Source organism: Camarhynchus parvulus, chromosome 2 (assembly GCF_901933205.1).
Source record: "Camarhynchus parvulus chromosome 2, STF_HiC, whole genome shotgun sequence".
Lineage (NCBI taxonomy): Eukaryota > Metazoa > Chordata > Aves > Passeriformes > Thraupidae > Camarhynchus > Camarhynchus parvulus.
In genome coordinates, this window is record NC_044572.1 from 150,196,066 (window position 1) to 150,223,477 (window position 27,412).

At 50.9% G+C, this 27,412-nt stretch overlaps 1 protein-coding gene across 2 annotated transcripts; it reads left to right on the top strand.

Moving 5' to 3' along the window:
* The first annotated feature begins 1,494 nt into the window (after positions 1–1,494).
* RHPN1 (rhophilin Rho GTPase binding protein 1) lies at positions 1,495–27,412 on the top strand. Of its 2 annotated transcripts, none has more exons than XM_030944027.1 (15): positions 1,495–2,334; positions 9,601–9,719; positions 13,691–13,819; positions 15,982–16,057; positions 16,325–16,402; positions 17,223–17,347; positions 17,737–17,903; positions 18,395–18,582; positions 18,700–18,856; positions 20,919–21,038; positions 22,898–23,092; positions 23,333–23,409; positions 24,155–24,301; positions 25,175–25,333; positions 25,416–27,412. In XM_030944027.1, exons 1-15 carry the CDS (start codon positions 2,245–2,247, stop codon positions 25,611–25,613), a joined length of 2,025 nt encoding a protein of 674 aa, XP_030799887.1. In that variant the 5' UTR covers positions 1,495–2,244; the 3' UTR covers positions 25,614–27,412. The 2 variants fall into 2 exon arrangements, with proteins under 2 accessions (XP_030799887.1, XP_030799888.1); XM_030944028.1 differs by having other exon boundaries at positions 9,604–9,719.

Genomic DNA, 27,412 nt, shown 5'->3' on the forward strand with positions numbered 1-27,412 from the left:
GTTTTTGTGTATTTTTATGGATTTTCACTTTGTAGGTGCTTTTTGCAATGGGACATTGAATTGGAATTGGAATGGGAGATCCATCCGGAGCTCTGCTTGGGAAAATTGTAGCACAGAGCTGGTTTGGCTCATCCTTAGGGAAAACCAGAGTGGAATGGGATCCCCACGCTGTTTGGTGACACCACAGCAGCTGTTGGGGGATGCATCCATGAAATATTCCAGATTAATCAGTAATTCCACTTTTCTACTACAGCTGTTCCTTTTGGATTGGAAAATCCCGGAGGGACAGAAGCTCTTCCCTGGGATCACACAGCCCTTGAAGCCCTAATGAGCAAAAATAACTGGGAAAGGTGGAACGGGCTTAATAAATGCAGTTATAAAATAAATCCACACCCTATAAAATATTTAATGTATCCTGGGCTAACATTTTCCACCCAATAAGCAGTTGGATCCGCACGGAATTCCCTGTGTCCCATTGATATAAATGGGATTTATCACTCACTAATTTCATTGTGGCCCACGTAAAGACTCAGGGACCTTCTTGTGGTCGCGACAATGTTTCAGAGCAGGAATACAGGGCAGGATTTGCCTGCAAAAAGGAATAAAGTGGATTTGATTTTATTTCTTCATTATTTTTTCATTATATTTCATATTAAACTATGATTTATAGAGGACCAGCCACCAACAGGGCAAGGGCACAGCAGCCCAGATGTTGAGGAGAGGAGGGGGGGAGCCGGGGGGAAGGTGCAGGGGTTGCAGGGGCAGAATGAGGGAGGGATGTGGCCAGGAGATGGTGGAGGACAGAAGATGAGCACCCCAGATGTGGCTGGGGTGGCAGCTGGGGCTCCTTGTGGTAGGTGGGGTCATCCAGATGTGGCCGGGGTAGGAACATACAAGCGCCCAGATGTGAGGCAGCGAGTGGGGACAGGCCCAGACGCGGCTGGAATCGCCTGGCTGGAGTCGGGGGCCCGTCCAGATGTGGTCGGGATGAGGATCGTGCCCCTTGTTTCAGCTGGGATCCTCCAGATGTGTCCGGCCCGGGCTCGGAGCCCACCCAGCCGCGGACCCGCGAGGGGCGGCCCGACTCCAGCCGCGCCTGCGGGCGGGGCTTACAACCCCGCCTTCCGTGACGTCACCCGCGTTCTAAGTCCCACCGTTGCCACGGGCAACGGCCCCTCCGCCTCTCCCCCCACGGCCTCGCCCAATCTCGCGCATCTATTGGGCAGCGCTGCTGTCCATCCACGCTGTGCGGAGCTCTCATTGGTTAAGTGGCGGTTAAGCCCCGCCCCTCCGCCCTGCTTATGCCCCGCGCTTGGCGGAGCCGCCGCGATCGCTGCGGGGCTGGCGGGGCCTGAGGGGGCACCGGGGGTGAGCGGGGGCACGGCCGGAGGGTCCCGGGGCACCCCGGGGTGGGGTCTGGGCGGAGAAGGGCTGTGGAGTTGTGGTTTGGCTCTGGAAGGAGGTTTTGGGGGGGTCGCCTTGGCCGGAGCATCTTTGGGAGGGGGATTTTGGGGGTGTTTACGCTGTGAGGGGAGGGGGGTTTAACCCCTGGCCCCATCTGGGGTCGCTGTGCAAGGTGGGTTTGAACTCGGTGTGTTTAGAGTAGTTCTGAAAAGGGGTTTGGAGAGGGTTTAAACTTCCCTCCCCCCCCATTTAGGATAGTTCTAAAAGGGAGTTTGGGGGGTTCGCCCCCACTTGGGGTAGCTCTGTAAAGGGGTTTTAAGAGGGTTTGGCTTCTTCCCTACTCCGAGTCTCTCTGTTTAAGCCCCCCCCCCCCCAATCCCATTTAGAGTAACTCTTACAGAGGGAGTTTGTAGGGATTTAAACACTCCCTCTATTTAGGGGAGTTTGGGGGGGGTTAAACTCCCTCTTTCCCTTATCCAGAGCAGCTCTTCCAAGCGGGTTTTGGGAGGCGTTTAAACATCCTCCATTTAGGGTCAGGTGGGGTTTAACATCTCCCTGCCTGGGGTAGCTTTACAAAGGGGGTTTGTGTCCCCTCTTTTCCCTAAATTATTTCTGCTCGGAGGGAAGCTGTGGGCTCACATCTGGCCAGATGTTGAGTGCAGGGGGCTTTGCAAGGGAACAGAGCAGGGCTTAGGAGAGGTTTAAGCTCCCAGTTAGGACAGCGCTGGGATCTGAACCCTGGAGGGGTCGCTGAGCCCCCAAACCCCCCTGTGAGCTCAAGCAGGAGCCCCCCCAGCTCCAGCCCCCCATTCCCGGCCTGTGGATGTTGCATCCCTGGAGATGATGCCCCCCGAGGAGAAGAGCCCGGATGGGGACAGGGACGGTGGCCTTGTCCTCCTGCACGGCCCGAAGAGCGGCAGCACGCGGAAGGTGAGGATGGCCCCGTATCCCTGTCCCATCCATCGGGATGGCTGTGCCCATGGATGGGGGCACAGGGATATCCACCCCTGCCAGGGGTGGAAATGGTGTTGCTGCCCCATAAACAGCCCTAAACGATTCCCAGCTCCTCATCCCTAAAACTCTGCTCCTGAATCCCGTCTTTTCTGCTGGCTGCATCCCCAAGCTTCCCAGCGCCTGCTTTTCACCTCGTTCCCCGAGATTTTGGGTTTTTTTCCTCTTTCTTACCTGTGGGAAGCTGATCCAGCCAGGTACTCCCAGGGAAGTTCAGGATGTGCTGATTGCTCTTCTGGGGTTGTTGTTTAATTACCAACATTTGGGATGGAATCAGTGGGAATTGCCTTCAGGCTTCCACCAGCCCCTGATTTCCTGGGGTCAGAGAGGATTTTGGGAGCAAGAAAACGTGGAAAATGTTAATTTTTGGGTCTATTTAAGCGTTTTGCCCCTTGAGATCTGACAGAATAAACTAGCAGCGAGTTCACTCCATAATCTGAGCTCTTCTTGCAAAAAGTCCCAAAACTTAAAACACCCCTAAAAAAAAAAAAACCCAAATAACCAAGAAAGCGAAACTCAGCCAAGCTCTGGAAGGGATTTTTTTTCGTTTTTTTTTTCCCCTGGATCAATCTGATCTGGAGTCACTTGAGCCTGGGCTGCAGCTCAAGAGGTTGCAACCTTAAACCAGGTCGGGGTTTAACTCTTGTCTAAAGAGCAGGTGCTGCTCGTGAGGGAAGATTAACAGGAGGGATTTGGGACTTTTTCCCCAATTTGTTCTCTTTGGGTCTGGAGCACAAAGAAGAACATGGAAAATACTGCCAAGCTTTGGAGGGAGAACTAGGCAGGGCATCAGCAGCCTCTGTCATAATATGGTTATTTTTTAATTAAAGCAGCAGAACACCTGATGGGCTCTATTATTTTGTTATTGTTATTTAAAAGAAATTATCAATACAACCTTTTCCTGCTGTTTTTATCACCCTGACAACATAGGAGCGTGGATCCATGTTTTCTGCCTTGCAGGGGATCCTGAATGCTGCTGAAAAAGTGATTTTTAATCCTTTTTTTTGCCAAGTTTTCTGTCCTAGGAGTGAAGACTTAATCCACCTGTTTCCTGCTGGCTCCTTGCCCTCTCTGCCTTCCCCCACCTCCTCAGAGCACTTTCACTCTCCTAAAATTCAGTTTTTAACTGCAGTTTGTGCTGTTAAAAAAACCCCAGTCCCCCAGATTTTTATTCCCACCCCTGGGTTTATTTTTTCCTTCCTCTTGCTGACTGCATGAACCACCAGTGAGGCCACTTGGGAAATTTAAAACCTTAATCCTCCCCTCATTTGTTCAAAGGCTCTGTGATGTAACCATATTCTCAATAAAAGGTTTTAGAGGTTTTAGCTGCTCCTGTCTCCCACAGAAACCCAGCTCAGAGCCAGGGTGCTCCATGAGATTAATTCCATGGCAGGGAATTTCCTATCTAAATGGATTTTCAGGGAGTAAAAACCCACTTGTTGTCACTTCCTGCTCGTCTTATAACAGCCCATATTAATTTCTTAAATGCTTCTGGCTGGAAAAAAAAAAAGGGAGAATTTCCAAGCCTGTTTTTGTGTGTGGTTGCTTCCCTGGCTTTTGTTTTCCTCTCTGTCCCACAGGATAATGTGGCTAAAGCAGGGTCACTTGGCCACTTCTCCTGTGCTGGCCTGGCTCAAAAACTTGTGGGTTCCAAAGAGGAATAAAAATTCCAGCTGACAGCTGTGGCTCTGTGGAAATCCTTTAAAGACCAGTGTGGTTCTGGAATTAAAACAGGTGCTCAGAGTTATCCCATTCCAGACTGGAATCATCTGTGCACTTGGGAGCTTCCTGTTTGGAGGGGAAACTCTGTGTAAGGAAGTGCTGGTGCTGCTGAGAGGGCATGGAAATAAATTCCTGGTTTATTTATTTCTTTGGAGTGGGATGTAGGGGTTTGTGGGAGAAATTTATGGGGTTGAGGTTGGAGCCACAGACCATGGGCCCATTGGATGGGGTTGGGATCATGGATTTTTTTTTTTGTGGTCCAGCTTTGGGCTCCAACAGCAGAAGGACCCTGGAGATGCTGGAGCAGATCCAGAGGAAGCTGTGGAGATGCTCCAAGGGCTGGGAGAGCTGGGAATGTCCATCCTGGAGAAGAGAAGGCTCAGGGAGACCTCAGAGCCTAAAGGGGCTCGAGGAGAGCTGGAGAGAGACCTGGGACATGGGATGGAGGGACAGGACGCATGGAATGGCTTTGAACTGGAACAGGGTGAGGTTAGGTGGGATTTTGGGAAGGAATTCTTGGCTGTGAGGATGGTGAGGGGCTGGAATGGAATTCCCAGAGAGGCTGTGGCTGCCCCATCCCTGGAATGTCCAAGGCCAGGTTGGAAGGGGCTTGGAGAAGCCTGGCATAGTGGAAGGTGTCCCTGCCCATGGCAGGGGGTGGAATTCCATGATTTTGATGGTTCCATCATCCCTTCAGTATCCCTTTTCCTGTCAGGAAAGGGTCTCGGTGTGTTTGCCCACACCCACAGCAGCGATCCAGACTGGCTGGAGTCCTGCTCTCCTTCATTCCCTGTCCTTGGGAACAGGAAGGTGTCTCCTGGAGGTGGGGCTGGCTGTGGAGCTGAGCTCAGCACCAGCTGATGACTCCTCTTCCCACATTATGGATGTCTCGAGTCTCCGCTCAAATTAAACTTCCTCAGTTTCTCTCTGGGCATTCCCCGGCTTCCCTAATTGGGAGGAATCCTGGTGGTGACTCCTTTGCGGCCAAAAGTGGTCTTGGACACGGCCCAGCTTGGTCCAGTCTTGGGCAGCTGAGCTGTGGAGCAGCTTGTGGGATCCAGCCAGGTTCTCCCAGTATCTCCAGGAGCTTTTCCTGCAGTTCCTACTGGGGCTATAACTCCCAGTTACCAACCCCTTCCTCATTTCTCTGGAGAGATCCATGCCTGGATTTTACCAGCACGTTCCTGATCTGTACCAGATCAGGAACTGGGTCTCCGTCTTCATTTCTCTCTTCCCTGAAACTTTTAACAGCACTTCCAAGGATCCCATTTTCCCTTCCCACATTTCACTTAATATCCTCCAGTTTCGCTTCTTCTTTGTTGCTTCCAGCTACAAAGGAGCAGAAACAATCACTTGTCATGGCATTACTGGCTTCCACATCTTCCTGCAGGTGACTCAGTTTGTCCCTGGTGCCTTGTCCTTGTCACTGAGGTCACAAATCACTCTCAGGGTGTGGCTGTCACCCAGGAGTCACCCAAGGCTTCATCCCCTGGGGGTGGGAAGTTCAAAGTCCACCCTGAGTAAACATTCCCTAAGGACTCCTGACTGCCACCCTGGATGGGCCCTCTGGAACTGGGAGAGGTGGCTGGAAGTGACAAAAGCCCTTGAGTCATTCCAAACATTCCCTGCAAAGATAAGGCTGGAGAATCTTTGCCCTCCCTCAAAGGGGAGCTTGATTCCCTCTGGAAAGGGTCTTAGGGAATCCTTTTTTTCCCTCATGTGGAGAGCCTGGATGAGGATTTTTGGTTCCATTGTTACTTCCTTGTGAGCGATTTCCCCTGATTTTTCTGAGCCTAAAGAGCCCTTTTTCCAATAAAATCATTAGATATGGGTTGGAATGGACTGATTGGGATCACAGAGTCCAGTTTCTGACCCTAATCCTGCTTTGTCACAGGTGATAAAACATCAGGGCTGGCCACACCTCGCTCATTTTCATGGATTTCTGTTCCATCATTCCCTGTGTACAAACAAAAGCTGCTGTTCCATGGCTCCTCCACAAATTATGGAAGAGTTCTGTGCTCATTCTTCCTTTAAAACCTTTAAACCAGGAAGGAAAAGTCCGATTATCTCCAGAGCCCCTTCTTAAACCCCCCAAATTCCCTTTTCCCAGTGTCCCCAGGTGCACCCCAAAGCCTGGATGAAAGAGCCTCTCTTTCTTCTGACCTTACAGGGGTGACCTTGAGAGCTTGAGCAAAGAATTCAGTGAGGAAAATCCCTTTTGGAACCCAACGGTGGGATTTTGGTGGGATTTTTTTCCCCCTTTATGTAAGTCGTGCTTAAATCCCTGGAAACTCATTCTGTGGTTTTCAGTTTTCAGTTGGAGCTCTGACAGGAAAAGCTTTGGGATCCTTTGAGCTGTTGGAAGGTGGAATGCTCTTCGCTTGACTCCTTATTTTCCTCATTTATATTTGGATTTAAATGTGGCCTTTTATGCTTTCCTGGAGCCAAATTTCCTCCTTACTCCAAGATTTGTGGAATTACAATATTCCTGTGACGCTCCAGGAGCTCCTGCAGATGGGTCTGGGTTGTTCCTCATGGAATGATGTTTCTATTGATCCATGCAAGCCACAGATAATTTTTAGGATCACTTGAGGAAAGATGTGCAGCAAGCTCACATTCCTGTGCTTTTCCAGCCTCATAAATGCAGAGGAAAACAAAATGTGTGGCGATCACGAGAAATCCTTGAATTCCTGACTTAACCTCACAAGGCTTTGGGCTCATATCAGGGGCTCCTGGTTTTCCAGCACCTTTTTGCTGCTGGCTTAGGAGCCTGGATAGGGATTGAGAACTCATCCCATTAAATCTGATGGAGAAGCCAGGAAAAAAAACCCTCAGCTCTGCAAACAGCTTTAGTGCTTCCCAGCAGGAGAAGTCAAATCAATTTGCTAAATCCTTTCATGGCTCCTGCAGGGAAGAGGTTTTAACCCCTCTTGGAATATCTTGGGGAGCCATCCCAGTGTCTTCTGCATCCCACTCCTTTCTTTCCTTCGTTACCTTCCTGCTTTCCCTCCAGACAAAAATCTTTAGTTTGGGTTTGGATAATCCTCCTACTTGTGCCTTTTCCATCATCCCACCTGCACTTCCCAGGCTTCTTCCCTGTGTCTCCAGGTGGTTTTTACTCCTTTTCCTCAGAAAAATTCCCTTAAAATCCTCTGGCTGCTTCCAAACAAGTTTTTGCCGGAGGGGCAAAGGACTCCAGGGTGCTGGAATTTGCAGGAAGAGATGGAGTCAGGGAAGAGAAACTTCCCACCTCTAGAGCTTTGCATGGATTTCTTTGGCTCTGGAGGCACAGAGAGGGAACCTGGCACTGTCTCATTTGCATATATTTGCATATGTTTTTCTCTGGATCTGTCAAGCTCTCAGAGATCTCATCTTGAAATTTGAAATTAAACCTTGAAATTTTAATGAGCACCTTCTCTTTACATCTTGGTTAGATTTCCTGATCCTTTCTCCTTTTTCCTCTGATTCCTAGATTTTTTTCCCGTAGGGAGCCAACAGGATGGGTGGATTCCCCTCAGGACAAATCCCAAAGTGACAATTCAGGATCAAACTTTCCTCTATTTGCTCCTGAGTGTTTCAGACCCAATATTTATGCAGCTATCGGGGTGTTTTCGTCAAATCCCACTGCTTTTCCAGAGTAATTTGGATCTTATGCTTCCAGCTTGTTCCTTTAATCAAATTCATGGATCACTGTAAAGCATTAATCCCACAGATGTATGGACCAGCTGCAGTCACTCTGATTCCTCAGTCTCCAAGGGACCAATTAGGAGCTCCAATCTTTCCCTTAAATGAAAATCCCACTGTTAATCCCAGACCCTTTTCCAAAGGAAGCAGCGCTCAGTGGACTTCAAATATGAGGAATTAATTTTAAGGAAGCCGAAGTCCATGGAAATGCAAAAATTTTCTGTTTCCTCCTTGCCAGGTCCCATCGGAGAGGTGATCAAGCATTCCATGGAATTATGGAATGGTTTGTGTTGGAAGGGGCATTAAAGATCATCTCATTCCATGGGCAGGGACACCTCTCACTATCCCAGGTTGCTCCAAGCCCCATCCAGCCTGGCCTGGAACACTTCCAGGGGCATCCACAACTTCTCTGGGAAACCTGTGCCAGGGCAGGGGTTGGAATGAGATGATCCTCTTAAGTCTCTTTCAACCCAAACCATTCCATGATTTTGGGATCTTCCCATGATTTGCAGGCTCAGACCTTTCCATGCTTTTAAACTTCACAGCTTTGTGCCTTCCCAGCCAGGGATTTTTCAGAGGCTCATTCCATCCCTCTGAATCTTCAGTGGGAATCATCCCCACTTGGGCAGAGCTTTTATAGCCCTGGATTTGGGATGCTCCATTCCCTGAGGCATAACCCTGTGAGCCAGAGGGAAATCAGGTGGCTGCTATTTCCTGAGGTCAGGAATTCAGCGTGTTTTCCCCGTCTGCAGAAATTCCGAGCCGGAGCCGAGGAAAGGATGGAATCAATTTAGCACCGTGAGCCCCTCGTTCCTGCATCCCCGTGAACTCCTGACTCCCTGTGCTCCACATCCTGGAGATGGCCTTGGGATCGCATTTCTTCCTGAGCTTTGGGGTCGTATTGAGCTCATCTCCAGCCCCCCTGGATCTTGGCTCGTGTCCAGAGCCTGGGAAGGGGATGTGGAATTTCTGTTCAGGGCTGAGTTTGGGAAGAGCTCAGGGAAGGAAATCCCCACTGGCAACACGTGGGATTGGGGAATAAAATGGTTATTCCAAGGGCAGGGGAAGTCTGAGGGGTGAGAAACTCAATGTGACCTGGCCACGTGTGCTCACATCCCAGAAATTCCCTCTGTCCCAGGCTCATCTCACAGTGTGGGCAGCAGGAAAAGGGGAATTCTGCCCCTCTGCCCCGCTTAGGTGAGATCCCACCTGGAATTCTGCACCCAGCTCTGGGTTCCAACTGCAGAAGAACCTGGAGCTGCTGGAGCAGATCCAGAGGAAGCCATGGAGATGCTCCAAGGGCTGGATCCAGGCTGGGAGAACTGGGAATGTCCAGCGTGGAGAAGGGAAAGATCCAGGGAGACCTCAGAGCCCCTTCCAGTGCCTGAAGGGGCTCCAGGAGAGCTGGAGAGGGACTTGGGATAAGGGATGGAGGGACAGGACATAGGGAATGGCTTTAAACTGGAATAGGGTGAGATTAGACAGGATTTTGGGAAGTAATTCTTCCTTGTGGTGTTGGTGAGGCCATGGAATGGAATTCCCAGAGGATCTGTGGCTGCCCCATCCCTGGAAATGTCCAAGATGAGGTTGGAGCAACCTGGAATAGAGGAAGTTGTCCCTGCCCATGGCAAGGGATGGAATTCCATGATCTTTAAACTCCCTTCCAACCCAAAGCATTCCATGACTCTGGGCTCTGAAAGTGCACGATTTACAGAATTGATGGGATTGTTTGAATCCCACAACGTGGATTTGGGATGAGAACCTGCCCTTGTCTCTCAGCAGGGCTGTGACCCCTTTGCCCAGACCCAGCGCAGCAAACTCCAGCACCGCCGGGCCCGGATCAACCAACAGATCAACAAGGAAATGAGGATGAGAGCGGGAGCAGAAAACCTCTTCCGGTGAGTCCTGATCCCCTGGGCATCCCCCTGGCTCTGGAATTTGGTTGGAGGCAGGATCCAAGATTCAGCTGGTAGAAGATTGTTAAAAACCAGGATGGGAGCAAATGGGAATAAATTTGTGGCTGAGGTTGGGCTTGGAATGCAGAAAACCCAGCGAGTGGATCCAAGGGATATGGAGCTATTGGAGTCCAGAGGTTCCAAGGGCTGGGAACTGGGAAGGTTCAGTCTGGAGAACAGAAAGCTCCAGGGAGACCTTGGACCCCCTTCCAGTGCCTAAAGGGGCTCCAGGAGAGCTGGAGAGAGACTTGGGACAAGGGATGGAGGGACAGGACACAGGGAATGGCTTCCCACTGCCAGAGGGCAGGGATAGATGGGATTTTGGGAAGGAATTCTTCTCTGTGAGGGTGGTGAGGAGCTGGGATGGAATTCCCAGAGAAGCTGTGGCTGCCCCATCCCTGAAATTGTCCAGGCCAGGTTGGACAGGGCTTGGACAAACCTGGGATAGGGAGAAGTCCCTGCCCAAGGCAGGGGGTGGGACTGAAGGTTTCTGAAGATCCACCCCAAACCATTCCATGAAATCCAGCTTTAGGATCATAAATAAGTCAGAAAATTCCTTCAGGATAGAGTCCAACCATTCACCCAGCACTGCCAAGGCCACCACTTGTCCTCAAATGCCACATCCACAGGAATTTTATCCCAAGGACAACTTTTTTTTAGCATCTTTTGTGTTTATTTCATTTTCCCTTAGTATTTGGAACACATTCCAGGCAGGCCAGGTCATTAATATTACAAATCCCATAAATCTGCCTTAAAATACAATTTTTTGGGAGTATTCTACTAACCTGTTGATTGTTTTTATCCCAAATAAAATAAAATCAAATTAACTTTCCACTTTGGACCTGGAATGATTTAACATCAATGGAGTGTTCCTGTTGCACCTGGAAGAAGGGGATAATGTTTGATCCATTAAAAAAAGAAAGGTGTTTTCCTGGGGGATGAGATCCCACTGCTCCATCCACACTGCTGTGCCTCATTTAATTAAGGAAAAAAAAGCCACTGAATCCCAACTTCTGCCTCTCCTGTGTTATATTAAAAAAAAAACCCAAACAAACAACAGAGGGAATTGTGCTGGCTCAGCAGAAATCAGCCTGGTTCAGGTTGGAATTGGAGCTGTGGGAAGTGGGAGTGAGGAAAAACGGGATGCAAAACACATCTTAATTATCAGGGAAATGCACCGAGGTGGCTCCTTTTGTGCTGGCTCAGCACTCTGGGTGTCCTTTGGAGCAGCCACTTTCCCTCCCTCCCGCCCTCCCACAGATCCAGCTGAGTAATAAAGTTGATTTCTCAGGCATTCCGGTGCTCCAAGCTTATGAAACTTTGGAAAAAAGGAATAATCAAGCTTGAAATTAAAGGATGAGGAGGAGGAGGGGATTATGTTGCAAGTCTAAAGGTTATTGCTTCAAAATTAAAGATTCGTGGTGCATGGATAAAATTCCTTTGGGTCTTTTTTCTGGTGCTGGTGGAAAAAAACTGTGGATTGTCCAGCCTGTAGCAGTTTGGAGCTGAATTTGCTGGGATTTTGCCTTTAAATTTAAAAACAAACTAGCCCAGTGCTTGGTAAAAATATTCCTGTTCAGCCTTTCCATGTTTTTTCCTGGAAAAGTTGGCAGGAATGGGGTGTTGGGAAAAAAAATCCATGTGGTGTTTGCTCAGTGGATTTGTTTGCTGGATAAATAAATGGAAAGAGCCAGAGGAAACCTTTTCCTTCCTGTTCAAACACTGGGATGGAGTGGAGGAATGGGGGAGATAAAAATGTCCAGGTTTTTGGAATGAAAGAAAAATGAATCACAAAATAAATCCCAGAAATTCCCCCTGTCCTGGGGTCATCCCACAGTGTGGGCAGCAGGAAAAGGGGAATTCTGCCCCTCTGCCTTGCTCAGAATTCCACCTGGAATTCTGCATCCAGCTCTGGGGACCAACTGCAGGAGGACATGGAACTGCTGGAGCAGATCCAGAGGAGGCCATGGAGATGCTCCAAGGGCTGGAGCCAGGCTGGGAGAGCTGGGAATGTCCAGCCTGGAGAAGGGAAGGATCCAGGGAGGCCTCAGAGCCCCTTCCAGTGCCTGAAGGGGCTCCAGGAGAGCTGGAGAGGGACTTGGGACAAGGGATGGAGGGACAGGACACAGGGAATGGCTTTAAACTGGAATAGGGTGAGATTAGATGGGATATTTCGAAGGAATTCTTCCCTGTGAGGTTGGTGAGGCCATGGAATGGAATTCCCAGAGGATCTGTGGCTGCCCGTTTCCTGCAAGTGTCCAAGGCCAGGGCTTGGAGCAGCCTGGGATAATGGAAGGTGTCCCTGCCCATGGCAAAGGGGTGAAATTCCATGATTTTGAAGGTCTCGTCCAACCCAACCCATTCCAGGATTTTCTGCTGTGTGTGGCACTTGAACTTTTTTCCTGGTAACAGATTCCTGGCAAGATCATGGGCAGATCCTCCTGGAAACTGTGCTGAGACACCTGGAAAATAATCAGGGGCCTGCTGAGAGCCAAAAAAAATTGTTGGCAGCTGGGAACAAGGAGGGAAAACTCTCCTTAATCCATATGGGATGAAAATCAGACTGACAGTGTCCTGGAGGTGTTGGGAAGTTTGGGAGATAAATAGGAATTAAGTCTTGGTTTATAGGGATTAAATACTGGTTTATATGGAAACATAGGGTGATGGTGCCTGGGAAATTGCAGGAATGCTGAAGGATTTTTCAATGGAAGCAGCCACGGGGATCTTTGGATGTGCTGTAGTTTGGTTTGTTTAGAATCAAAAAATTCCTTGGCCTTGGAAAATCCTGGCAAAGGAGAGGCAGGAGGAGACTCTGAACCACCAGATTTTCAAAGGAAAACCCTGGAGCAGGGCAGGGCAGGACCCAGAAGGATTTAATCCATAAAAAATCCATGTCAAAGGTAATACTCTGGAAAAGCTGGAGGGAAGCAGTTTCCTGGTGGAGCAGAGCTTGCCCATGTGTTGTTTTCCCTGGATCCCAGCGTGGTTCAGCAGCCAGAGCCCCTTTCTGCTCTGGGTTATCTCTCCCTGGTTTCCTTTGGAGGAGATAAGCAGGGAATAATCAGCCTGGGAGCTTGTCCTGCTGGGAACAGCTGGAATCAATCCCTGGTGTTTACAGCTCCTGCCGGGAGCAGGGAAGGGAGGGCAGGAGCTCACAAGTCCTTTCTTTTCCACAAGGATTCTTTGCACCCAAAAATGAGTTTTTCCTCCTCAAATCCCATAATTTATTTGGGATGAGGGAGCACCTGGGCTGGTCACAGCCCAAGCTGGAATTGCACTGGAGGTGAAGTGGGAATGGGCAAGGGGAGCTCTGGAGCAGGAATTCCTGGATGCAGCACTGCAATGAATTTTCCCTGGGCTCAGCCTCTACCTGGATGTTTGGACTTCCCTAGTCCTGAAATGCTGGGAGAGCTGGGAATGTCCATCCTGGAGAAAGGAAGGATCCAGGAAGACCTCAGAGCCTTTTCCAATGTCTGAAGGGGCTCCAGGAGAGCTGGAGAGGGATTTTGGACAAAGGATGGAGGGACAGGACACAGGGAATGGCTTCCCACTGCCAGGGGGCAGGGATAGCTTAGATATTGGGAAGGAATTCTTGGCTCTGAGGGTAGTGATGCCTTGGAATGGAATTCCCAGAGAAGCTGTGGCTATCCCATCCCTGGAAGTGTCCAAAGCCAGGTTGGACAGGGCTTGAAGCAACCTGGAATAGTGGAAGGTGTCCCATGGCAGGAGTTGGAATGGGATGACCCTCAGAGGTCCCACTCCACCCAAACTTTTCCAGCATCACCAGAGGCACAATCCTGTGGAAAGGCTGGGCTCGATGCACATGGATTGCACCACTGGGTAACTGAGTTTGGAGTGGAAAAAAAAAATTCATGGGTACAAAGATGGAATTTTGATCCATTGGTTTCTTGCAGGGCCACCAGCAACCACAAGGTGAAGGAAACGGTGGCTCTGGAGCTGAGCTACGTCAACTCCAACCTTCAGCTCCTGAAGGAAGAGCTGGAAGAGCTCAACAGCAGCATGGACGTGTATCAGAATGAGAGGTGGGTCTGGGAAGAGCAGCCTGTTCCCTTGGGATTTCATTTTTCCCGCTGTTATGGAATTTTTCTGGGAGCAAGGCTGCTCTCGTCTTGTCCGCCCTGCTCTGTCCCATGGTCAAGTGTTGGGATGACCTTCAGAGATTCCCTTCCAACCCAAACCTTTCCATGGTCATGGACAACGAGGTGGTGGCTGGAGGATAGGGGAGGATTTGGGCATGGGCCAGAATTCCTGGAAACTTTTCATCCTGGCAATGTCAGTGGTTCCCTTCTAGAGCTGCAAGGAGAGAAAAATCAGCTTTTCCTAGGGGATACTGGGATGTTTTGGGATAGATGGAGCATCCTTTGGACACTGATGTCCCAAAGGAGGAGGAATAGGGAAGAAAGAACCATCTTCCCTTGTATTGACCCCCTTTCCTGACAATCCCACCAGAGCTCTTCCCAAGAGGACATTTTGGTGATTGGAATCACCGTGCCTGGAAATGTCCAAGGAATGACAGGATGTGACGCTCAGTGCTCTGGGCTGGGTGGGATTAGTCACAGGTTGGACTCGATGATCTTGGAGGTCTTTTCCAGCCCAAACAATTCTGGGATGCTGGGATTCTTTTCCTCCTTGTCCCTTCCTGAGGTGGACGGTGTTGGATGGCAGCGTGAGGTGTTGTGTGGGTGACGTGGATGAGGGATGGGATGGGATGGGATCCAGAGGAACCTGGATAAGCTCCACATGAACCTCATTAGGTTCAACAAAGCCAAGTGCAACATCCTGCACCTGGGATGGGGCAATTCCAAGCACAAATCCAGGCTGGGGGGTGAAGGGATGGAGAGCAGCCCTGAGGAGAAGAATTTGGGAGTGTTGGCTGATGAAAAGCTGGAAATGCCTCGTCCACGTGTGCTCACATCCCAGAAATTCCCCCCGTCCCAGGCTCATCCCACAGCGTGGGCAGCAGGAAAATGGGGATTCTGCCCCTCTGCCCTGCTCAGGTGAGATCCCACCTGGAATTCTGCATCCAGCTCTGGGGTCCAACAGCAGAAGAACCTGGAGCTGCTGGAGCAGATCCAGAGGAGGCCATGGAGATGCTCCAAGGGCTGGAGCCCCTCTGCTCTGGAACCAGGCTGGGAGAGCTGGGAATGTCCAGCCTGGAGAAGGGAAGGATCCAGGGAGACCTCAGAGCCCCTTCCAGTGCCTGAAGAGGCTCCAGGAGAGCTGGAGAGGGACTTGGGATAAGGGATGGAGAGACAGGACACAGGGAATGGCTTCCCACTGCCAGAGGGCAGGGATAGATGGGATATTGGGAAGGAAATCTTGGCTCTGAGGGTGGTGAGGGGCTGGAATGGAATTCGCAGAGAAGCTGTGTCTGCCCCATCCCTGGAAGTCTCCAAGGCCAGGTTGGATGGGGTTTGGAGCAGCCTGGTCCTGTGGAAGGTGTCCCTGCCCATGGCAGTGGGTGAAAATAGATGATCTTTAAAGCCCCTTCCAACCAAACCCAAACCATTCCACAATTCCACATTTCTGTGTCCATCCACGTGCTTTTCCAGGCACATTCCTTATCAAGGCTGCTCAGTTTTCCCAATTTGCCACTTGCTTGCCCTGGTTTGAAAAGAAATCAGGAGCAGCAACAACAACCCCAAACCCTGCCCAGGCCAAACAAAACCCCCTTTGTTTATTCCAGACACTGTATTCCAGTGGAATTCTCGTTAGGAAATGAGCAGTAATGGCTTTCCACACTAATTATAGCTCCTGGAGCTGTTTGTTCCGAGGAAAATGTGGGTGCTAATTCCCTGCCTTGCTCTCCTGGTTTTCATAACTTCCTTTGCCTGTTTTCCTCCCCAGTTAATGATTGATTAATGAGTTACCAGCAATTTGGGGGGATAATGAGAGGGGGCTGTTGGGTTTGGTGAGGGCTTGATCCTGCCTTGCCCACCCAACATCCAGGATGCCTCTGAAAATCGGGAGCTGGAAAAATAAGATGATTTGGGTTTTTTTTAGCACTTCTGCTCCTATGCTGTCATTCCCAAATCTTTTTGGGAAGAGCATTTTTCCATGTGGAGTCTCCTAATAGGAGCAGCACCAGCCCAGGGCAAGGAGCTGCTTCCTTTTAATCTCCAACCCACAGGATCCATCCAAGGTTTTTAATCCAACCACCAAACAGGTTCTTGTCTTCTTCCAGTGAGTCCATCAGCGTTCCCATGATCCCTCTGGGACTCAAGGAGACCAAGGAGCTGGATTTGCTGGTACCACTCAAGGTGAGCTTTGGGGTTTCATGGATTGATGCTGAAGCAGCTGAAATTAATTTTCCCATTTGAAAAAGCTGCCAAAAAAATAAATTCATGGAAAGGAACTGGACTTAAAACATGAGAAAGTGGGAGATGAAGGTCTGGAGATGTTGAAGAGCAGGAAAGGGAGGAGATTATTATTTAGTGGATGTTTTCTCGTGGACAGAAGTGGAAAATTCTTGTGCAGAATTGCCAGAAATATCCCTTTAAATAATAAAAATCAAAATTTTCTTCCAGGATTTCATCAGTGAACACTATGGAGAGGAGGGTGTCCTGTATGAAAAGGAAATCAAGGAATTCATGGAGCTGCGACAGGTTGGTGTCCCTTGGCTTCCAAAGTTTGGCTTGTCCAGGATCACTCCTTGGAGATGTCACGTTTCCTTTGGGGGTTCCCCTCATCCTTGCTCCAAATTCCCTATTTGTCCTTGTATTTCAGGGTGCAGCATTCCCATGCTGGAGCACCCTGGACTTGGTTTATAGGTTCCATAATATTACAGATTATGCAGGAATTGTTAATTTTTCCCTATCCTCAATGCCCTGCTGACCTACAAATGAGCAGCAATAAAATTTATAGTACAATGGTTATTTATGGATATTAATTCACCCCTGTCAAGGCTTAACAACTTCTCTCTCTCCAGGCAGGCCTTGGGGAAGAGGGAATTTAAAGCAAACTGGGGAAGGAGGGGAAAAAATCCTGTTTATTCGCTAGGATTTATAAAATCAGAATTTCCATGAATTTTTCCAGCACAACTCCCAGGCTGCTACTTCCACATTTGGGTGTCCCAGCACCCAGACTTTCGCCATGATTGAAACTCAGAATCATGGAATAGTTTGGGTTGGAAAGGCTCTTAAAGATCGTCCAATTCCAACCCTTTCCATGGGCAGGGACACCTTCCACTGTCCCAAGTTGCTCCAAGCCCCACCCAACCCAGCCTTGGACACTTCCAGGGATCAGGGAGCCACAGCTTCTCTGGGAGTTCCATTCCAGGAATGGAATGGAATCACCACCTTCACAGGGAAGAATTCCTTCCCAATATCCCATCTATCCCTGCCCTCTGGCAATGGGAAGCCATTCCCTGTGTCCTGTCCCTCTGTCCTTCTTTTCCCATCCCTGTCTCCTCTCCCATTCCCGCAGGCCATGCGCACCCCGAGCCGCAATGAGGCCGGATTGGAGCTCCTGATGGAATATTACAACCAGCTCTACTTCCTTGACAGCCGGTTCTTCCCTCCCTCCAAAACCCTGGGTGTCTTCTTCCACTGGTGGGTGCAGCTTTCCCTGTCCCACCTGGGTGGGGAGGGAGTCAGGATCCAAATTTCCATGATGGAATCTCTGCTGGCGCTGGTGGACGCCTGGATCTGGATTTGCTGTTGCCTTGGATGGGTTAATTTGGGGAGGGAGAGGGAAACACAAATCCCATGGGATGTACCATGATGGGAATGGTGTCTGCAAGCCCACCCGAGCGCTGAAAACCCTTCAGGCTCCTCCTGCATCCATGGGAATCATGGAGTGGTTTAGGTTGGAAAGGGCCTTCGAGATCATCCAGTTCCAACCCTTTCCACGAGCGGGGACACTTTGTGTGGACCATGACAGGGACACTTTGGGGACCATGACCAGGGGATGGGCAGCTGTTGGCTCTTCCCTTCTCCAGGTACGACTCCCTGACGGGGGTCCCATCCCACCAGAGAGCTCTGGCCTTCGAGAAGGGAAGTGTCCTCTTCAACCTCGGAGCGCTGCACACCCAGATCGGAGCGCGGCAGGACCGCGCCTCCCTGCCCGGCCTCAACCAGGCCATCGATGCCTTCCAGAAGGCAGCTGGTGAGTGGCTTCCCCTCTTCCTCCTTTTCCCAAAGGTGGGAATGATCCACAGAAGCTCAGGAAGGAGTAGGAGCAGTCGTAGGAAGAGGCGTCTCCAAGGGATCACAAATGGAGCGTGAGGTGGCTCCACATTGGTTGTGGGAAGAGGAGTTGGGATGGTCCAACAGCCAAAAAGGATGTCCCCCAAAAGGATGACATCCAAAAGGATGTCCCAGCTGTGGAGAGGAGAGAGGCTGATCCATCTCCCCATAGAAAAAACGGAGCCTGGAACTGGGATCACCCAGGGCTTTGGAGAAGATAGTGGGCACAAGGATGGTTTAGATGGCAAGGGTGGGACCTCAGATCTTACCCACCACTGACATCTCACCACTGGCGAGATGTTTGATATCCTTGGAGGGCAACCTGGTTTTGGAGGGAAACCTGCCTGATCCCAAAGTTTGATTCTCTTCCTCACAAGCCTGGTAACTTCCAGGAGCTTCCCTCTCCTCCAGGTGCCTTTAACTACTTGAAGGAAAACTTCTCCAACGCTCCCAGCTTGGACATGAGTGCGGCCTCCCTGACCATGCTGGTGAGGCTGATGGTGGCCCAGGTCCAGGAGTGTGTCTTTGAGAAGATGACCTTGCTGCGTGCCCAGAACGACTTCCTGGCCCGCCTGCAGCTGGCTCAGGAGGCAGCAAGGGTGAGGATTTTGGGAGGGAGAGGATTTGGTGGGATTTTTTGGTCAGCAGAACCTTCCCGGAGAGCACAACCTGAGGGACATCCTGCATCCCATCTCTTCTCCCTTCCCTCTTCCCAGGTGGAAGATGTTTATTCCCTGGTGCACCAGACCATGAGCCAGCCCCACGTCAAGGACTACGTTCCCTTCTCCTGGACCACCATGGTCCAAGTCAAGTCGGAGCATTTCAAAGCCCTCTCCCATTATTTCGCTGCCATCGCCCTCTGCGACTGCCCCGGTGAGTGTCCAGCCTGGAGGGAGCTTCCTGCTCATCCAAGTACTAATTCCACTTTTTTCCTGAGTTTTGGGGAGGGATTCCCAAAAAAAAAGAGGTTATGGGTACAACACCTGAAGTTTTTGGAATGCTCTGAGCTGAGGGTCTTCTTTGTGAGCTCAGCAATTCATCCTCAAGGCAGATTTTTCCATACTTCTGGTTTCCACAGGGAAAAATCCTTAAGAAGGGGAGGAAAAAGCTGCTGGAGGGATGTCACCTGCTGTCCCCTTTGGGCCTGGGTGGGGAAATAAGGGTCACCTGCCTGCTGTGAGTCACCTTGTGTTGGACCAGCCGAGGGCTTCAAAAATCAAAAATAAATCTAAAAATACCTTGGATTTAGCTTCCAACCTCATGGATGGATGTCCTGGGAATCTCAGGGTGGTGGCAGCAAGGTACACATGGTTCCATGGAGTCACTTGGAGCGTGGCTTCAAGATGTGACCCTTGACCTCCATCTCTGCCACCTCCAACACCCTGGGAGCAATTTTGGGATGGAGCAGAGGATCCGGGGGTGGGCAGCAGCTGCTCCTGGTGACCTTTGGTGTTGCCTGGTGGGTGGCTGAGAAGCTTTCTGGGGGCTGGCTGCCAAAACCAGTGCTGTGACCAGCGGCTGCCAGACTGTCCTCACACCCTCCCCCGCTCCAGAGCCTGCCCAAAATCTTCCTTGTGCCATGTGGGCGTTGCAGAAGCTGGGTTGAGCAAGGAGATGGGAGAGAGGGGGATAATGTGGAGCTGGAAGGGCTTAAAGATCCAGACAGGAGAGGATGAGGATGGAGATGGGATTCCATGGGGTACCAAGGGGCAGGGCAAACCTTCCCCCTAAAATTTTTTGTGACCTTAGGCACCATGGGAAGCAGAAATCTACAGGACATGCCTAATTTAGGAATTTTTTTGCCTGCTGTTGGGATCTCATGTTCCTGTTCACACTTCTCCCTTGTCAGAATTACAAATCTTTTGCTTCCATAACCAGCTGGGAATAAATTCCTTACGCTGCAGTTTAATCCCTCTGGGATGCTGACATGGCAGGAGCTGGCACAGGGAGAGCCAGCCCTGGAGCTGCCAGTTCCCAATCCTCGCATCCCTGTGCCCACCAGGCTTTTGAGATCCTCTGTTTGGAGCAACAAAACTCCCTGGAATATTCTGGATTGTTTCTTATCCCACTCTGTGTCCAGGGAAAGAGGCTGCTGTGCAGCCCTAAGTGAGCCAATGAGGATTAGGAACAATTTGGGCTAGAAAAAAGGGTTTAAAGAGCAGGGTTTTAAAGTGTGGGGTTTGGAGAGCCTGGGAGAGCTGCATCCATCTCTGTTTTTCCATGGAATGACCTCCTTGGTTGCACTGTGGGCTAGAGAAAAGGCTCCAGGGAGACCTTAAAGCCCCTTCCGGTGCTTCAGGGAGCTCCTGGAGAACTGGAGAGGGATTTTGGACAAGGGATGGAGTGCCAGGACACAGGGAATGGCTTCCCACTGCCAGAGGGCAGGGATAGATGGGATATTGGGAAGGAATTATTTCCTGGGAGCATGGTGAGGTCCTGGACTGGAATTCGCAGAGAAGCTGTGTCTGCCCCATCCCTGGAATTATTGTGGGCCAGGATAGCTGGGGCTTGCAGCCAAGTGGAATTGTCCCTCCCTGTGGAAAGGGGTTGGAATTGGACAGTCCTGAAGGTCCCATCCAACCCAAACCGTTCCACGATTCCCTGATTTTGTTGTCTCATTTGCCTCCCTGTCAGTGACCTCCCAGGGCTCTCCATTCCCAGTCCTGCTTCCACACTGGAGCAAAGGAAGGCAGGAAAGAGGAAAAAAAAGCTGTGTTCAGGACAAATCCTGCCCTTAACTTCAGATCCTGGTGCATCCCTGACTGGGATCATCCCTGGCCCCATCCCTGATTCCTGTCAGGCTGTGGTTGGATGACGGGAAAGTGCTGCCAGGACCACCTGAATCTGGATGTGACCTCCTTGTCCCCACTGCCACCAGGGGCTGGGTGGCCCTGGCCTCTCCCTAATCCCATCCCCATCCGTTTCCTTCCCACAGCTCCCTCGGATGCCGAGCTGCTGGAGCAGGAGAAGGCTTTCCTGCAATTCCATGTCACCATGCCAGAGGGGCCATCACTTCGTGTCCTGCTGCAGGATCCCGAGGAGAGGAGGAAGCTGGGTGAGCATGAATTTCTGGATCCCATCACAATTCCCACAAATGATGAGGTTTTAGGGGGATCTCTCCACGCAAAGAGGAATTTGTCAGGAGATTTCTTCTCCTGGGAAGCAGGAGAGCATCACAGTCCCCTTGAGGGTGTGAGGACCAATTCGTGGTGCTTGTCCCAACCTGTCCAGCTCTGACAGGAAAAATTCCAGGTGTTCCAAGCCAGGTAACATCACCCAACACTACAGAGAAATCCATAGGGACACGGAGATCCTGGAAGCTCCTTGGTTTGGGCTGACTTGGCTGGAAAACAAGACACAGCAGATGCTCAGGGGGTGGCTTTTTCAGCTCCAGCGAATTCTTGGGAGACAAGAACTTCTTCCCATGAGGGATTTCAGCTCCAGGGAAAGAACAGACGCTGCTTATTCAGCTGAAGTCGTGTTTTGGCAGCCCCTCCTCAACAGGGCTGCACCAAGAGCAAACTCAGCACTTGGAATTTGGGGTGTTGCCTCCCCCAGGAGCTCTATTCCCTCCTTACACACATGTAGAAGGAGGCTGATCCCACCAGGAATGAGTTTGGCCTCAGCAAAATCCTTCAGGATGCTCAGCCAGGTTTCACTGGAAACCTCCAAATAAATCCCAAAATCCAAGTGTTTTATGGTGACAGCACCCCAACACCCTCAGATGTGGTTTGCATCAGCTTTTCCAGCTCTACCTGATTTTCCTGGGGAAAACAGGCTCTGTTCAACATTCCTGGTAAAAAATAGATGTGCAGGCACCAAGCTCAGCTTGGATTTAGTTTACAGGAAGGGAAAAACTGAGAGAGGTTGTGGATCTCCATCCCTGGAGGTGTCCAAGATCAGATCACACAGAACTTTGAGCTACCTGAGATGGTGGAAGCTATCCCTCCCTATGGAAGGGGATTGGAATGAGACGAGCTTTAAAGTATTTTCCAACCCAAACCATCCTATGCTATTATTATTATTATTATTATTATTATTATTATTATTATTATTATTATTATTATTATTATTATTATTATTCCCCATAATTTCACAATTTATAGATTTGATAAAAATTCTCAGTGGGGGGAGTCTCCTCTCTCTTTTCCATCCAACCCCAAAACATTCCCTCGGTATTTAAGTTCCTCTGGCTGTGGATTCCCGGGAGTCTGGAGCAGACCTCATCTCCCTGGATTCTGTTGCCACCGTGTGTCCTGAACGTGAAATGCCACAGGCACACGTTGTTTCCATGAGACGCACACGGAGAGAGCTTTTCTGGGAGTTTAGCCTTGGATACGGCTGCCTTGGTTGCAGTTTCCCACGGAGGAGATGCTTTGCGTTGATATCCGTGGGTCACTGGAATTTCAGCTCCTCTTTCCCGACCACTACCATTTCCCGAGGGTGGGAACACGCTGAAGGCAAGTGGAGAGGAGCAAAGAGCAGAGGATGGAGAGCAGGACCTGCAGGACAAGGAAGAGGCTTAGCCTAGAAAACAGGGATGTGTTGCACCTTCCCAAGGAGGACGGGGCTGGGTTGTTCTCCGTGTTCCCATTCCCAAGGGATCCGAGGCGATGGAGAGAAGTTAATTTGCTCAGGAGATTGAGGTTAAGCGTGAGGAGGGACGTCGGGGGTGGTTTTTCAGGAACATCTGCCAGCTCTGCTGTCAGGGGAGCGAAGTAGGTCACCCTTCAAGGTCCCTTCCCAGCCCTCCATCGGGCTGGGACCGACCCCATTTAGGGCTGGGAACGTGACTGGGCTGTCCCTGAGTCACAGCAGGGTGGTGGCACCGCTCCTGAAATCCGTGGGCAGCCGAGCGGGAACGGCGCCGGAGCTGCCGCTCCGTCGGGCTCAGCTCCCTCTGCTCCCTCGCAGGCAAAGCTCACCTCAAAAAAGCCATCATGAAGCACGAGGAGGCCATGAGGATCCATGGGTTGTGCAAGATCCTAAGGAAGATGGATATCCTGCAGGAGGTCCTGTCCTTCGCCCACAAACGCTCCCTGAGCAAATACTCCGAGATCGACCACGAGGAGGATTTCTTTGAGACGGGAGAGGCTCCGGACATCCATCGTGAGTGGGGGTTTTTTGGGATTGTGGGTGGGGAGGGCGTTTGTGGGTGGAAAGGACTCCATGGGGAATTGTGCTGTGGAGGGGGGTTGGCCTGGATGATCTCTGAGTTCCAATCCGAGCTATTCCAGTATTTTAGGTCCTGGCTTTTATGGGATCACGCTGTCCCTCTTTGGGACGGCAGCAGCTGCCCCAACTGCCTGAGGTCACCCCTTGTCTGTGCTTTTCTCTCCCTCCCATCAGCCAAAACGCACCAGAAACCCGAAATCAAATCCCCCAACTTCTCCCAGGTGAAGGTGACCGACCTCTTCCACAGGCTGGTACGTACAGCTCCAGGAACGGGAATATCCCGAGGGAGCAGCCGTCTCCTCCTCCTCCCCTGCATGCTCTGCTTGCCTGGATTCCTTCCTCCTGCAGCCTCTTCTCCTTCTCTCCAACAGTTTTGCAAGGAGGAGCAGCAGGAGGAGAGCTGGGATCTGTCTCTGTGACACAAATGGGTCACAAAGCTCCTCTGGTGACAGGGGAGCAGCACGGGAATTTCGGGTGGGCTTTTCCCAAGAGATCCTTGGGAAGAGGGGTTTTGGTGGCAGGAGGCACCAGGAAAATCCCACTGGAGTTTTATCCACACCCTCTTTATGTTTTTAGGGTCCTGGGGAACAGGACTGGGATTCAGGACAGTGGTGGGATCTGTGGTGGGGTCACCCCCTGAGTACCCCAGGGAGAGCTTGTGCATCTCAGCCGCAGGGCAGGCATGAATATCCTGCTCCTGTGGGACTGGAAAAGCAGCATAAAGAGGGGAAAATGGGAAAGAATTGGGGAAAAGTGACCCTGAACTGGTGACCTGTCCCACCACCTTGCTCCTGGACCAACCCCTGGTGGCATCCCCCATATCCAGACAGCCTCAGCCTCCATCATTTCTTCTTGGATGAAGGGACTGTTTTCCCTGCAAAAGACAGGATTTCTTCTTCTGCCCCTTCCCCATCCCTGTAACTGGGGTTTTTTTTACAAGGCTGCACAGTTCCAGGGAGCTGAAAAGATGCTTTCCATGTTTCTGCCTCATCCCAGGGCCCCCTGTCCGTGTTCTCAGCCAAGAACAAGTGGTATCCAGCTCGGAGGGTCCACCTGATGAGAGGAGAGAACGGCTTTGGATTCACCCTGCGAGGAGACTCCCCCGTCCTCATTGCTGGGGTCATCCCAGGGGGCTGCGCTGCTGTGAGTATCCCAATTTCTTGCTATTCCCATGGCAATGCCAGAAGGGAGCTGCCTGGAGGGATTCCAGGTGTTTTTAGGTCTTAAAACTGTTCAGGAGGAGACTCATCCCTGCTGGGGCTCAGGCTGGGGTTTGCAGGTGGGCGTCATGAAATGATTAATTTTTAGGAGATAGCTAAGGAGAAAACATGGAATTCTGCTCAGTTTTTAACTGCTGGAAGCCCATCCAGCTCTCTTGTCCCTTGTGCTGGGATGTAACAGTGGTTGGAACAAGATGGCATGTCCAAAAAACAGGGGCAGCTTTGTTTTCCATCAGAAGATGCTGGAGAATCCTGGTGGGATGCCCTAAGTGTCACTCTGCTCCCTCAGTACCAACACATTCATCCAAATCCCATCATCTCTGGAACAACACTCTCCTTAGCAGCAGGATCACATCCCTCTTTGGAAAACTCAAATCTTCCCAAAGACTGGGATGTGGACTGGATATGGTCCATATCTGGAGCAGAGTTGTGTCTTTTCTCCAGCCTGGAGAAGGGAAGGCTCCAGGGAGAGCTTGGAGCCCCTTCCAGTGCCTGAAAGGGTCCAGGAGAGTTGGAGAGGGACCTGGGACAAGGGATGGAGTGCCAGGATGAAGGGGAATGGCTTCCCACTGCCAGAGGGCAGGGATAGATGGGTATTGGGAAGAAATTCCTGGATGTGAGGATGATGAGGCCCTGGCAGAGGTTGCCCAGAGAAGCTGTGGCTTCCCCATTCCTGAAAATGTCCAAGGAGCAACCTGGGATAGTGGGGAGTGCCCCTGGTGGGACTGGATAATCTTGAAGGTCCCTTCCAAACCATTCCAAGATTCTGTTGGACATTTTCCCTCATTCCCTGCAGGAAGCTGGGCTGAAGGAGGGGGACTACATCATCTCAGTGAATGGCAAGGACTGCAAGTGGTCCAAGCATGCTGAGGTTGTCCAGCTGCTGAAGAGCACCGGGAAGGAAGGGGTGGACATTGGAGTCATCACCCTGCAGGGCTCAGAATGTCCCAAAGCCGTAAGTCACACCCCACAGGGAATCCTTGGAGCTCTCTGGGTGCTGCTCTGGCTTCACTCCCCTCTCCACCTTTCCCAACCAGGTGGACAGGAAGGCAGCAGTGATGTCCTCGGGATCTGGGATGCTGAAGAGCAACAAGGAGAACAGCAGGAAGAGCCTGATGAACAGCAAGAGCGCCAGCACACTGCTGGTGTGGAGCAAGAAGAGCAAGAGGAGCAAGAAGAGCACCTACAGCGGTGTCCCCTTCACCGCCGTGGGGGACAACGAGGCCATGTACTGACCATGCTCCGTGGTGTGCCCTGAGCTCCAGGACTGGCTGCCCGGGAAGCTTCCCAATTCCCAAGCCTGGCTGGGCTGTGAGGACTCCCAGACCCGGGAATGCGCCGCTGGTCGGATCCGTGCCGAGAGGTGAGCGAGGCACCTCCACCTCCCAGCTCCTGTGTCCAACGATCCCCTCAATCTGGGGGAAACTCGGGTTTATTGTTAATTTTGGGATTTTTTTTTTTTTTTTGCTCTCAAGGGGGTTGGGGGGAGCTGTGCTAAAGCAGGGCCTGGTTTGTGTCTTCTGCTTGGCCAAAGCCAGCCCCAGCCATTAAAGCAAAAGTGTCACCTTCTGTAGCATCTCCTGGGCTTTCTCTGCAAGGTACAAGATGGAGCTGCTCTCCAAGAGCTGCTGGAGGAGCTGAATCCTTCCGCTGAATCTTTCCAGACTCCCATTTTTTGGGAGAGGGGACAGCACGGGCATTGATGACTTGTGGTGATCCCATCACAGGGTCCAACCCAGGCAGCATCTCCCGAGTGGGGCTATCCCAACAAAGTAGGATGGTTTGATCATTTTTAGTGCTTTTGGGGTGGTTTTTTTGGGGAATGAACCCCCAGCTTGACTCAGAAAATCCAGCCCAGCTGCCCAGCCGGATTCTTTGGAAGAATAGAGAAGGACTTAACGTGCAGTTGTTGTCTGGCTTTTTTAATCAGGAGACGTGGATTGCCCTAAATATTCTGTGAGGAGATTAATAGCTAAGAGCCTTGGGGGGGTTTATTTTTCCTGGGAGGAGATTAAAATTCCAGGAAGATATCTCCTCCAGATTATTAAACTCCTAAATTTGTGCTACTGTTGGATCTTGCACGTGTTGCTAATTCCCTAACGCTGCTGTCAGCATTCCTGGGCTGGCCTGATGGATCCAGGCATCCTGGTAATTGTCCTGGAAACGCTGGGATACTCTGAATCCACAAAACAGATTGGCAGAATTTCCTCCATCCTGTTTCTGCCTGTTATTTTTTCTGAGGGCTGAGGAGCTGTCTGGTCTTCAGTGCTTGGATGATCTTGGGAGGTAGAAAATTCCCTTGGGAGAGATGAGATTGTATTTTTGTACTTTTTAAGGAATTTTTAGGGGTGGTTTAAAGGAGCAACGGGATCTTGTGGCCACAGTATCCCCTGGGATTGTGACTTCTTCTAGTGGCTCCTTGTCCATTTTCTAAGCTCTTAACCCTGATTCTATTTAAGAAAATCTTCCAGGAAAAAAAGCCAGGTTGGACGGGGTTGGAGCAACCCGGGGTGGTAGAAGTTGTCCCATGGCTTGGGCTGGAACAGGATGGGCTTTAAGATCCCATCCAAGCCAACCCATCCCGGGATTTTATGAGCTCAAGGATAGGTTTTTAGCTCTGCTTTTGGCCAAGAGGCCTCTCCATATCCTGAGGCATCACCACACCGGATTCCGGATCCGCCTTCCAGCGCGGGGCCATCTGTAGCAGCCAAGCTTCCCGCGTCATCTTCCCGGCTGCTCGGCGTGGGAGCGGGAAGGAAAGGAGGGGGTGGGGTCACAGAAAAGGCCACCTTGCCCTTAAAACATCCCAGCAGCATCTTCCCACCATCCTAGAAACGTGGGATGCCACACGGACATCTCCGAGCTGGAGAGGGATTTATTTAGGAGAAGCCGTCGCCTTCCGCCTGCATCACCCAACCCCAGCGTTGGTGAAGGGGTTGTGTTTTGTGGGATTGGGATCATTTCCCTAGATCCAGGGTTTTATGTTGGGCTTGTTTTGGGTTTTTTTTTGTTTTGTTTTGTTTTGTTTTTTAAT